The 13871-nt window shown below is 32.9% G+C and overlaps 2 protein-coding genes across 6 annotated transcripts in view; both read left to right on the forward strand.

Moving 5' to 3' along the window:
* The first annotated feature begins 3487 nt into the window (after positions 1-3487).
* Positions 3488-10648, forward strand: LOC112500212 (serine/threonine-protein phosphatase PP-X isozyme 2-like). 2 transcript variants are annotated; one of them, XM_025103581.1, is made up of 8 exons: positions 3488-3820; positions 5310-5462; positions 6837-6899; positions 6974-7059; positions 8135-8210; positions 8303-8571; positions 8667-8745; positions 10213-10648. In XM_025103581.1, exons 1-8 carry the CDS (start codon positions 3680-3682, stop codon positions 10261-10263), a joined length of 918 nt encoding a protein of 305 aa, XP_024959349.1. In that variant the 5' UTR covers positions 3488-3679; the 3' UTR covers positions 10264-10648. The 2 variants fall into 2 exon arrangements, with proteins under 2 accessions (XP_024959349.1, XP_024959348.1); XM_025103580.1 differs by lacking the exon at positions 3488-3820 and adding an exon at positions 4520-5064.
* Positions 10649-12679: 2031 nt separating this feature from the next.
* Positions 12680-13871, forward strand: part of LOC112500120 — an 8700-nt gene continuing 7508 nt past the window's right edge. For all 4 annotated transcript variants that reach the window (XM_025103428.1, XM_025103430.1, XM_025103427.1 and 1 more), the window contains exons 1-2: positions 12680-12766; positions 12908-13380. In XM_025103428.1, the coding sequence (XP_024959196.1) occupies positions 12955-13380 (426 nt within the window). In that variant the 5' untranslated portion in view covers positions 12680-12766; positions 12908-12954. The remainder of the gene's footprint in view (positions 12767-12907; positions 13381-13871) is intronic.

The following is a 13871-nucleotide window of genomic DNA, read 5'->3' on the forward strand; positions in this document are numbered from 1 at the left end:
CAAAAAAAAAAAGTTCAATGGTTTATTTATTAAAAGAATTTGTTTAGGGTCAAACAAATAACGTTCAGTAACTTAATCAGTTGGTTGAACATTTTTGTTATTTTAGATATCCGGTAACCAAAAAAACGCGACATAAGTGTATCTGTCAAAGTAAATATTTAGAGTTTAACTTTATTTTACAGGTGTAATTCTGAATAAATATAGCGTAAGAACTGATGGTTATCCTTTAATCGAAAGTGTTTTATCAGTTCGTTATTTATTAGTTTTGCGAAATTCACAGCATTTCCAGTTCAAGGTTATTCTAAGCTAAAAATGCAGTGTCTTATAAGAAATACCATTGTGGAGAGGTTCTTATAGTAACCTAACATGTCATAGCTGTTTGAACAAAAATCTTGATTCTTACCATGATTTTTTTTTTCAGAAATGGTATTTTACTTATTTTTTATTTAAAAAAAAACATATAGATAATAATTATCTATACTGTATTATAAAACATTTGAGAAAAAAATCTTAAAATCCATTTTTATGCGTAAAGTACTGTTTATTAATGCATATTACTTAAAACTCAATATTACAAGTAGATTGTGCGTAAGTACAACTTATTAAAGCTCCATGTCTGAAATCGTGTAACTAACTGCAGATAAACATAATCAAATACAAAATAAACATTTCATTTTAAATATGAAAAATCTAAAATATAATTAGGATAATCATTGAATTCTAACAGAATACTTAATTATTATCTTTATAGAATGTTATATTATTAAACNAAATTAAATTATAATAAAAATAAATAAATTAAAAAAATTTACATAAAAAATAGAACTTTTAAATAGTTGATTTTGATATTAACATTGATATATTTTTTTCAAATTTATATTTTATTAAAAAATAAAATCATTATTGCTTTCTTAAAAATACATAAAATCGTATTATAACATCGACAGTGACAAATAATAAAATAGAGCATTAAAAATCGAGATGTGTCTCGCTACATTGTACGAGTACTCTTATAGTATTATAAAGCATTTGACAAAAACTTTTAAAAAAACATTTTTTATGCATGAAGTATTGTTTATTAATGCATATTACTTAAAAGTCAAGATTACAAGTAGATTGTGCGTAAATACAACTTATTAAAGCTCTCTATCTGAATTCGTGTAACCAACTGCAGATAAACATAATCAAATACAGTATAAACATCTTATTTTAAATATAAAAATCTAAAACATAATTAAGATAATCATTGAGTTTTAACATAATACTTAATTATTATTTTTATAAAAAATGTTATATTATTAAACCAAAATAGATTATTTCATTATTAAACTTAAATTAAATTATAATAAAAAATAAATTAAAGAAATTATAATAAAAAATAAGAATTTTAAATAGTCGATTTCATATTAACGTTGATATATATATTTTTTTCAAAATTTTATAATATCTTCAAATTTATATTTTATTAAAAAAAAATCATTATTGCTTTATTAGAAACACCTAAAAACGTATTATAACATCGACATGAACAAATAATAAAATAAAACATCAAAATCGAGATGTATCTCGCTGCATTGCACGAGTATTCTTCTAGTAAATAATAATAAGGATCAATCGTAATCTCGAGGTGGCAAAATATATTCAACCAAGTCAGAGCAGAGTTAATGATGAACTCCATTTAAATGCCTCTCATAGTTTCGTTGAATATATTCTTAAAATTTGTGGATAAAATATTGAAACTTGTGTTAATTACCTCTTCAACAAAACAATATAATAAGATAATTAAAATTAACTTATTAATATAAAAACCTTTATAGTAATTAATTTATATTTTTTCTTATTGATCTCAACTTATATGTTTTATAAATTATTAAAAGAAATAAAATGGTTAATAAAATAATAAATAAAATAATAACAGGAAAAAATGTACATAACAACTCGGGTTCTTGTTCAAACACATGAGTTCTAATAAGAATTTATAATTGAACAAAAATCTTTATTCTACAGTGGAAGTTCTTGTAAAATATCACAAGAAACTTTAACATGAACCTTCATCAGAGCATCTCAAATAATTTCTCTAAAATACAGACAAATAAAAAAAATGATGATTTTGAGTCAATATTTTGCTCCAATAGCTTTTCAAAAACTATCTCCAAAATGGAAAAAGTAGGAGAAATAATGGTTTATTCTCCGCATATGAAGAACACCCAAAAATTGGTTCGAGACCGTCAATAGGATACTTTAAAGATAAACTAGAAGGGTACTCGCGTAATGCAGCGAGATACATCTCGACTTTAATGTTTCGTTTTATTCTGTTTTATGTCCATGTTATAATACAATTTTATGTGGTTTGGGAAAAGATAATGTTCTTATTTTTTAATATATCATAAGTTTTTTATAAAAAAATATCGATATTAGTATCAAAATAACTATTTATAAACTCTTGTTTTGTTGTCCAGTTTATTTAATTCAAAATTTTCTTTTTATAATTTATTTTAGGTTTAATAACAAAGTAATTTATTTTTGAGTTAATAATATAATTTTTTTTATAAAAATAATAACTAAGTATTATGTTAGAGCACAATGATTATCCTAGTTATATTTTAGATTTTTACTATTTAGAACAAAATTTTTATCTTGTATTTGATTATGTTTATCTGCAGTTAGTTATACAAATTCAAACATGAAAACTTTAATAAATTGTAATTGTGCATTATTTTCTTGTGATATTGAAGTTTAAGTAATGTCTATACTATATTATAAAACATTTGACAAAAACTCTTAAAAATCATTTTTTATGCATGAAGTACTGTTTATTGATGCATATTATTTAAAATTCAAGATTACAAGTAATTTTGCGTAAATACAACTTATTAAAGCTCTATATTTTAAATTCATGTAACTAACTGCAGATAAACATAATCAAATACAAGATATACATCAATTTTAAATATAAAAAATAAAAAATATAATTAAGATAATCACTGAGTTCTAACAGAATATTTAATTATTATCTTTATAAAAAATTATATTATTAAATAAAAAATAAATTATTTTGTTATTAAATCTAAATTAAATTATAATAAAAAAAATTGAATTAAAGAAGCCAAAACCACATAAAATTTATTTATATTTCATTTAAAAATAAAAAATTACCGTTTTCTCAAAACCATATAAAATCGTATTATATCGATAGAGACAGAATAAAAACTAAATATAAAAAACCAAGATTTATCTCATTGCATTACACAAGTACCCTTCTAATACATCAATAAACAGTACTTCATGTATAAAAAATGTTTTTAAGAGTATTTGTCAAAAACTTTATAAAACAGTATAGATATTTAAAAATAAAAATAATATTTTAATATTATAGGAATATGTGGAGCAATTTTCCTTCAAAATTTGTTATGAAAAAACGTTGACTTGATTTTCTAATTCTTTGACCGCATTATCTAAAATTCCAACTTGAAATCGTGCCCCCGTCGTACAAATTCGGAGGGCACAGAAACCACCGCCGGACTGGTCCTAGTCCCTCCGTCCGATTAACAATCGGCGGTGGTCGGAAAGTATCATATTCCTCTATAATCTTCCCTCAGTTTTCAACAATCGAAAGGTATTAACGCTATAAATCTAAGAAGGGAGAGGAAGGGAAGGTTTCGTGCCGGAGAGAGGAAGGATGTCGGACCTAGACCGCCAAATTGAGCAGCTCAAGAACTGTGAACCACTCGCAGAGTCTGAAGTCAAGGCTCTTTGCTTAAAAGCTATGGAAATCCTCGTTGAAGAGAGCAATGTTCAAAGGGTTGATGCTCCTGTTACCGTAAGATTTTTTTATTTTTTTTTGTGCACCAGGCTACGATTCAGTCTTCACCGCATGAAGAAATCTGCTACTGATTGTAGGGTTTTATTTACCGTTAGTTTAATTTCTATCTGAAAATGCGATGAAGAATTCGTTTTGGAGTTTATTGCTGGATCCATGTTTCTAATGCTTTAGCTTGCATTTCGAATTGGAAATCTCATAATGGTTCAATGTGAATCTCAATTGCCCATTGGCACTTCATCTACTTCATCTACAGTAGGATCCGAGAAGGGAGGATGGTGACTATCAGAAGAGTAGGAAACAGATTTTTACTCCAATATTCTAGGGTTTACATTAAATCTTTTAAATGATTTCAACACAGTTAGTTGACCTCATTAGTGAAAATTGGGTTGGAAGTCCATTAAGACAATTTACTGGATTTGGAGAACACAAGTGTTTTCTACTTCTGTTGATTTGATATTATTTTCTGCTACATGTTATGGAATTAAAAATCATCTAAGAATTTATTGGTCTGTGTTATTTTGAACTATATGTTTCTACAATTGGTAGTAATACGGGTAACTGAAACTTTATGTAATTAGGGAACTTGGGTTGTTTCATCCAAGTATTTGCTGTTAGCAAGGTGTTTTTGTATTCTGTTAACTTTCTTGCCTAGTGTTTAATTAGTGATTTCTTCTCTTGTAAAGTGGTGAAATCCCACCCTAATGATACTATAGAGTGATTGATGTTTTCTCCACATAGTTTCTAATTATGTGATGTAACTAACCATTAAATGAGATGCTTCAATTTAGTGGCTAGTTGTTAGCTATCCGTTTCCAAAGCTCTTTCAGAAAGATGACCATATGCTTCCTAATTTCTGTGTTTAGCATGTTTTGTTCTGTAGTCCTTCAAAGTTGTTATCAAACATGAACATTAGCTGAATATTTTGTATCACTTGCTCGTGGACATATCAAAACCTCACAACTTATTCTGTTGTTTTTTGTTTCTGAATTATACACACATGACATAAATTTATTACTAAATCATCCTATACAGTCCAAGATGATGCAGTTCATGGTTTTTATATAATTTAGTTTATGAATGTAGCCCATATCTTACTTGGAAATTTGTGGATGTTATTTTGTGGTAGCCCTAAGGAAAATAATTTATACAGCTCGAAGTGCGGAAAAAAGAGATTAATCATTTATAAACCAAGAAGTATGTTGAAGATTCTAATCCACCAACCAATGTTGAGCAAGATACAGGTATAAACTCCAAGCGACAAGTTAACCATTGAGATATAATGATCAGCACAGATAAGGCAAATAGTGTTATAGCTGAGAATGAGATTAAGTAGGCACAAAAGCTACTCTTGGTGAACCAACCGCTGATTTTTGTGTTTCATTGCAACTGTTTTGATCATACATGCTGTCGTTTGCCTCTGGGTATTGGTTCGACTTACTCTCTCTTTCTGAAGGATATTCTAATACTTCTCTGTATGTTGTATTAGATATGTGGTGACATCCATGGACAGTTTTATGACATGAAAGAACTTTTTAGAGTAGGAGGTGATTGCCCAAAGACTAGCTACTTGTTTCTTGGGGACTTCGTGGATAGAGGGTTTTACTCCGTGGAGACGTTTTTGCTTTTACTTGCCCTGAAGGTAAAAGTTATGGTTCATCTATTAGATTTGTGTTTTGATGTATCTGCTTTATACAAAATAAGCAAATGTGGTGACCTGTGAGATGAGATTTGTTTCCTTGAGTTAGAGGTTCACATAATTTGCTCACAAGTTATCTAATTTTTTTTATTCGACAGTTTTCCATCAAGTCATAGTGTTTATAGTTTATTTTTTGTACATTCAAGTTTCTTTGCTCACATGTGCTTCTCACTAAAGGTAACAACTAGTTATTTTTGATGCCCAAGTCACCATGTTTGGTTATTCTTCGACATTTAGTATTTGTAGGTTAAAAACACAAGGAAATTACCTATTTCCGTGTTAGATGATTGTAACCATCATCATGAATAAGTGATGAACCAAAATCAAGATAAATTACAATTCAAGTTGCCTCATTTTTCATATATGTAATTCTTTAAAGTATTATAAAGAATTGAATCGACTTCTGCATCTATGGGACAGTCATTAATCGACTATTTGGAGTCGAAGATGATGTCAGCCATAGCGTCAAAGTATATGCAATTGTCATCATATTCTTTTTTCATAGATGTAGAACAACCACTTTTAAACAATTTTCTTATGACGACTTGACTATTTACTCTTCTTGATGCCTGTTTGCACACACTCTTTTGCTACTTTTTTCATGTGTCTCGTGCTCAATTGTTTCTTTTTAAAATATCCAAAAACTTTCACAACTTGTTGCAAGTTGGAAATCTTCAAGGAAACGGTCTCTCTACCCCTTTGGGTAGAGGACAGGTCTGCGACATCCTATCCCCCCAGGCCTTAGCTCCGAGTGTGATATATTGTGTTTGTTTAGTTTGGTTTTAACTTCACACATAAAACGTTAAGGCATTCAAATTAAGGGCCGCTTGTTAGCAGCTTAAGGAGCTTAATGTGACTCATAGCATATTTGGTCAGCTATACATGACTGTTTGGTATAGCTTAATGATATAGAAAGTGGCTTATTCTGTAAGCTTTTACGAGGGAGCTTTATGCAGAAAATCATGTTTTTTTTTTCTTTCTAAACCTTCCCCTCCCAATTAAAAAACACACTCCTTCCATCTATAAAAAACCCTCTCCCAAACAAAAACCTTCCCGATCTATTACAAACAGATTAATCCACACAGACATCTTTATCATTTATATTGCAAAATAGAGGAGTATCTGGATATTTCTTTTGGACCAACCGTTCTACATCAATGTTGACAACCATGAATGTAATGGATCTGAAAAGAACTTTTTGTGATAAGATGGTTTCTTGATACTGGAACCTTTTTGTTATTTTATGTTTTGTATGGTTGTAGTCATTATTCTACTATCGTAGGTGTTCTCTTTTAGCTAAATCACTGTTGTCGTCAGGTGAGGTATCCAGACCGGATAACACTGATTAGAGGCAACCATGAGAGCCGCCAAATCACACAGGTATATCAATCTTACTTGATTTGTAGGTTTCTATCTTGAATTTTTTCAGACCTTATGGATATTCTCTATGCTAGGTGTATGGATTCTATGATGAATGCCTTAGGAAGTATGGTTCTGTCAATGTTTGGAGATACTGCACAGATATATTTGATTACCTAAGGTTTGCTAAATTTCTTTCCTTCCTAGTGGTATCCAAACCTTTGGCCTCTCAGGAGGTCAGGGGTTCAAACCTCACCAAAGGTGAGGAGGGTGTGTGAGTTTATTTATTGCATCTGACATATATATTGTGTCAGGTTCAGGGGAAAATTGCAAAAAAGAAAAAACCGAGGAACGCACTGGTAACCGTTCATCTGGACGGTATGCACATGTGCATACAAGTATTTTGCAAGCAATTTGTCTGGTATGCCCATGTGCATAACATGCATTAAAACAAAGAAATAGCTTCAATTACTTGTATGCACATGTGCATACTGTCCAAATAGAGTACTAGGATGTTTCTCAGCTTTTCATTTTTTAAGGGTTTCCACTAAACCTCCCTCTATATACACACACACACACATATAAATATTATATACTTCAAGTTATTGCCATTTACGTCCAAGGGGGAACCCATCATCGGACTTGGAATCTTTATGTAAGAAAAAAAGAATCCAGGCACGAGGCACCACATTCTTAAATAAGGTGTCATGAATGGACTAATTCATACTGATTTTGGCCAGAAATAATGCTTATTAGGCTTGCAACTACACAAGTTATTAATAAATGATTTAATTTTCACATAACGTACAAAAACATTTTGTAGAATTGTTTTATTTGATTTTTGGCCACAACAATATGAAAATAAGTAATAATAATTAATATGACTAAAGATACTTCAAAATAATTAATAGTATTTAATAAAATTAACTAAACAAAATATGATTAATAATAATCGATAATTAAATACTTAATATTAATATTTATAAATTAATAGTTAAAAACTAATTAAGCAACCGAGTACCATAAACATAAAATGCATAAGTGAATGGATCCAAAAGGTACATTGTGATGACATAGCCCACATGGATGTAAAATGAGATTGTGAGCTCTTTATAAACCCCAAACTTGTGGGCTATCAATAACTTCAGCCTACCCTATCTCCTGCCCTACCTCTGTGTGGGATTTACTGGCTTTTAGTTTGGTTTGATTTATTTCTGGTATCTTGCTTACACCATTTGAATCTGAAATTTTTACAGTTTGTCCGCTCTCATTGAGAACAAAATTTTTTCGGTTCATGGTGGTCTCTCTCCTGCTATCAACACATTAGATCAGGTTTGGGAAACGCCAAATACGACCCCTTCTATCGTTTTCCGTTTTTCATTTTTCCTGCCTGAACGATCTATTACCGCAAAATAACTTGCCAGATTCGGACAATTGACCGGAAGCAAGAAGTACCTCATGAAGGTGCCATGTGTGACCTCCTATGGTCAGACCCGGAGGATATCGTGGATGGGTGGGGTTTGAGTCCTCGTGGTGCCGGTTTCTTGTTCGGTGGCAGTGTCGTCACTACTTTTAACCACACCAACAACATTGATTACATTTGTCGAGCTCACCAGTTGGTAATGGAAGGTTACAAATGGATGTTCAATGACCAGATAGTTACTGTCTGGTCGGCTCCAAATTACTGTTACCGGTGAATTCTCAAACCTGAATTGAGTAGAAAATTCTCCATTTTTGCTGTGATCAAGAACAGTTATTTTAATCGATATTTAAATTTGATGGTTGCAGGTGTGGTAATGTAGCTGCCATTCTTGAGCTGGATGAGAATCTCAACAAAAAGTTTCGCGTATTTGAAGCCGCCCCACAGGTTTGTACATTGGGATCTTCACCTGTATATATTCAAGTGGAAAATGTAAGCATTTGGAGATGTCGATTGGTATACCGAGGCCATTTATTTGTAATGCCTTGAGCCGAAATTAACATGCCAAGTCAACTTAAAACCATGTTGGAAGTTTGTTAGTAGTCATTAGGGTGCGTTTGGTAAGCAGACGAACCTGGACCGGACATGATTGGATGAGTGAGAGTTAGGTAGGCGGGTGAAAGAGTTGTGGAAGGTTTTAAGGTTTTAATTAGACATGGGCAATTTAGTAATTTACCAATCTTGTCTCGTCTTTATGATTTTTTGTTCCACTTATTTTGGCAGGACAAAAAAAATAAAATTTTGTCCCACTTAGGTCATGTTAGGGTCTGTTTGTTAGTAGCTTAATGAGCTTCATGAGACTCGACGCTTATTCGGTCAGCTATACATTACTGTTTGGTAGGGGCTTAATAATATAGAAAGTGACTTATTCAGTAAGATTCTAGAGGGAACCGGGAAGTTTATGCAGAAAGCCAAGTTTTTTCCAAACCTGTCCATCCCAATTAAAAAACGCGCTCCTTCTATCTATAAAAAAACCCTCCTAAACAAAAACCTTCACGACTCTTAGACCTCCACTCCCTCTGTCTATCTATACCGACAAGTTAATCCACATAGACAACTTAATCCACACAGACAACTTTTTTTTTTTGAAGTATATAATATTTATATACGGCAAATGCAACAAATAAACTCACACACCCTCCTCACCTATGGTGAGGTTTGAACCCCTGACCTCCTAGAAGGTCAAGGGCTACGATACCGCTAGGTCAAAGGCCCTTTGGTCACAGACAACTTTATTAATACAAGACTTAATGGAAAACCAACCAAACAACCTCTTACGACTCTTAGTCATAGTCCAAGGTCACGCCAAACGTGAGACATGTTTTTATATTGCCTTGTCCCATGTACCAAATGCATCCTAAAGACTTACAATCTTCATGGAAACAACCGCATAGACACATCTGTATACATCTCACCCACCTGACCCTGCTTTCGAATGAGATATATTGGGTTTATTTGGTTTACTAAGGACTTGCAAGGTTTGCGTACATCCCGCCCTCCCAAACCTTACTGTGGAAGTCTTCACATAAATAGCTCATCTCCATTGGGGTAGAGGAGAAATTTGTGTATATCCCAATCACGCAGAGTGCAGTTTCGAGTGGGATAAATTGTGATTGTTTGACTTGGTTTTTATACCAAAGACTTGACTGCAAAGTTCTGACGGGATCCGATGCATTATTATCTTAACGTTTATGGAAACATCAATTCTATGGTTTGTGGTTTGTGCTAGAGGACATGTCTGCATATATCTTACCCCCATATCTTACTCTCAAGTGGGATATACTTCGTCCGTTTTTTTGTTTGATTTTGGAAAATTGTGCTTCGTGTTTGGTCTAAATCCGACTCCATATGCAGGAATCAAGAGGAGCTCCTGCTAAAAAACTAGCACCAGATTACTTTCTATGATGGAGTCATCCATGAGTCGTGGCACCGTTTCCGGTTAACCAAAGAGATACACATTTTGCAATGAAGACGGTTTTGGTTATGATACAAAAGGATTCAGTGGGTCGATATTAGGCTTGTGGCCTAGGGTCGTTTCGCTACCCCTTTTTCTTTTGGTAGCTTTTTTTGTCCATCTCTTTGCTCATACCATTGATTTCATTTACTTGTTCATGGGTAAGCCTTAGTGTGTATCAATTGTGCATGTAGAAGGTCAACTTTAGGTCACACATACTTGAACTTGAATTTCCATATCATTTTTTGGATTTAAGAACATCTGTATAAACTTCCAACATCGAACGTTTCGTCTATTAGTTACACTTTCAATGGCCACTCGTCACAGCTTCAAGTGGATCGATGTATTTGCTTCAATCACAATAAGGTAAAAAAACGAGACTTTACTAAAACGACCGCCCTATATTTTGTGGCAGATGACGAGTTTGCATTCATCTTGGCATAGATTCTGCTTGATTTACCTTTTGGTCAGAGAACAATCGTGTATCTATCTTACCTCATATTCTGCTTGCTATACCTTTTGGGTTAGAAAACAGGTCTGTATCTATCGTTTTATAAGAAGGTATACTGATTCATTTTTTGGTATTGAATTTTATAATTTTAATAAGATTAAAGCTTTAAACTTGAAAAAATAATTAATATTATTATTTTATTTTTATAATACATTACAGTTTTCATCCTTGTGGTATAATGTGGTTTTTCGTTTTGATCACTAAAATCTGTTTATTACGAATTTATCCTGGGTGATCAACTTTGTTATTGATTGGTCCATGCCATCGACGTCGTCTATCTATTATTCATGAATTGAAAGGGTAGTTCGGTCAAAATACAGATAAAATACGAGGTTGCAATGACATGATGATCAACACCATCCTCTGTTGGTTCAATTGCTAAAAACCACTCTCAATTTTGCTGTTGACTGTCGGCCACACCACCGTAAACCCAAATATGGAGAATATTTGTGTAAATTTGTTCGAACTTTTTAAAATTTACATACTCCTTGTATTCTAAACCAAAACCCTGAATATAAATATATACAAGATTGCTTTATAAACCCTGAATTTAAATAAAACAAGAAGCTGCATTCTTGCTATCTGCAATCAAGACTTCGAGGCCTTGAAAAGTAGAGAACTTGCTGCAAGGACCCTTAAATCTTGTTGGGTTCCTTCTCGTATGGTTTCACACTCATGTAACATTATAATCTTCTCCAAACATTTCATATATCAACTCATCTTTTTCGTATCGTGCTAATTCATTGTCAACCGTTGGTGAAAGACCTGCATGGAACCGAGACCTTCTCACATGCTTTTGGTGTTCCTTTGTATATTTATGGATTTCACCTCGGAGACATGGTCACTACTGGCCTACGGTCCTTGCAGATTACATAGCATATGCCAAGAGTTGCGATGTCTGCCAAAGGTTAGATTTCCAGCCAGGCAGATAGGTGCTCCTTTAAGACCATTGATTGTCGCTTTTTGAACAGGCAGAGACGAACACACCATTCCAACGACAATAGGAGGACAATAAGTAAACCTATCCCTCCCTCGTTCCTATATCTCTTACTTCTCATCCTATTTGATGCTTAAAGAAAAACAAAAGTGTATGTAGATTGATTCATAAAAGAAAGCCGGTGGACAACAAGCGACAATGACCAATTGGACAAAGCAGAATTCAAGATTTTCGTATTGAAACTTTTGTTTACAACAATGTTAGGTTAACAAACAAAGAGACGGAAGCAGCAAAAAATAGAGGAAAAAATGAGAGATACAAATCAGGGTACTTAATATTTTGACTACGCTTCAACTAATAAATTATCATATAAGTGGCACATGACTTTGCTTAACGAATAAGAGATGGAAACTTTACTAACATGGATCAATTCTGTAACAAACATCTATCACCAGGAACAAATTTCTAATAAGAAACCATAAGGACTAAAACCAAAACATATCAAACCATAGGTACTAAAATTGTAATTTACTCAAAATTTTAAGAGTAACTTACAATTTTCGTCCTTATAATTTAGAAATTTACAATTTTTGTCTTCATGGTTTGCAATTTATCGTTATTTTCATCCTTGAACCTACTACTTACTTTTAAGTACGAGAGGCTAAAACAACAAAACATTGTAAATAATAGAGATGAAAACAGAAATAAATCATAGATTCCAGTTGTAAATTATAGAGATGAAAATTATAAATTTAAAACTATAAGGACTGAAATAACAAATTTAACAAAGTACAGGGACTAAAAATGTAACTTACTCAAAATTTGTAATTTGTGGTTTTTTTATGTGTTTGGTTGGGTCACAAAACTGCGAGAAAGGGTGAGTTTGCAAAGGGAAGGCACAAAGGTACAGGTGGACAAGCAGGTCTCTGTGGTTCCCCCTCTTCGCATTCTTCCCAACATTCGTCTACTGCCCATAAACACACATCTTCAATTACCCGCTAAAAAGGTCTTTCATTTTCAAACCATAAACCCTCTCCCTTTCCCCCCTTTTCATCTCTCTCTAGGGTTTTCCCCAATTCCCGCTTCTAATGGCATCTAATCTCATTCCCTTATGCAGGTTTCTAACCAGTAATTCTTGTTTTTTCAGTCAAGGAACGGTTGGAAGACGAAGTTTATGGTTTTGGTTGGTGATCGATGGATGAGATGGCGGTGGATGCGTCTATGGATGTATCGGAGGTGAGATCCGGGAGTTTAGGTGAGAAGAGATCGTTGGAGGATGTAATCGAGAGGGATTTGTGTAATAAGAAGGCTAGAGGAGGTAGTGATCGTGGAATGGCTTTTGGTGTTAAGAAGGTGGCGGAGATGGTGCTTGTTTTGGCGACGATGGCGGAGATGAGGGGTGGTCGGAAGCCTACGGCGGTTGAGGTGAAGATGATGGTTGAAGCGAGGGAGAAGTTGGCTGAGATTTGTGAAGAATTTGCTCCGAAAGCTATTTTTCCTAGGGAGGCATTTGGGACGATTATTGAAGATTTAGGGCTTAACAGATTGAGGGAAACGAAATTAGGGATTCGTCCCCCAAAGATGTCGATTGCTGAGAAATTACAGCTTACAAAGCAAAAGGTGATGTTTATGGTTTGTCAGTTAATCAATTGTTGATTAGTTATCTTGAATTTGCAGCTTGCATGATTGATAGATACATACATATATGCATATACACACACATATACATACATATATATATGGTGGTAATCGTTTGAGAACCAGCTTATTTGTAAGAACTGTGAGATCCAACCATATGTATGAGTTCAGTGAGTAACCACAGTGGGAATTATCATGTCTAGGTTTAATGTTTGAAACATAAAAAACTCATGCCTTGGATCAATGAGTATTTGCAGTAATGCAGTATGAATTACCATGTTTGAGTTTAACGTTTGGAATAGAAAACACACTGGTTTGGATTCAATAAGTATTCACAGCGTGAATTATCATGTACGGGTTCAACATGTGTGGTTGTGAATGGATCTCATAGTCCTCACAAAATACAAAGTTCTTCCATTTATAGCCCCCTATACATACATACATACATATATATATATATATATATATATATA

Source organism: Cynara cardunculus, assembly GCF_001531365.2.
Source record: "Cynara cardunculus var. scolymus isolate 2C chromosome LG 17, CcrdV1, whole genome shotgun sequence".
NCBI lineage: Eukaryota > Viridiplantae > Streptophyta > Magnoliopsida > Asterales > Asteraceae > Cynara > Cynara cardunculus.

What these genes read in the sequence shown, in the direction of transcription:
- LOC112500212 (XM_025103580.1), top strand. Translation starts at nt 4,897, where the DNA reads ATGAATGTAGCCCATATCTTACTTGGAAATTTGTGGATGTTATTTTGT. An exon ending in AGAGCCGCCAAATCACACAG is followed by an intron (nt 6,900 to 6,973) that starts GTATATCAATCT and finishes TCTCTATGCTAG; the next exon opens with GTGTATGGATTCTATGATGA. An exon ending in GCTCCAAATTACTGTTACCG is followed by an intron (nt 8,572 to 8,666) that starts GTGAATTCTCAA and finishes TGATGGTTGCAG; the next exon opens with GTGTGGTAATGTAGCTGCCA.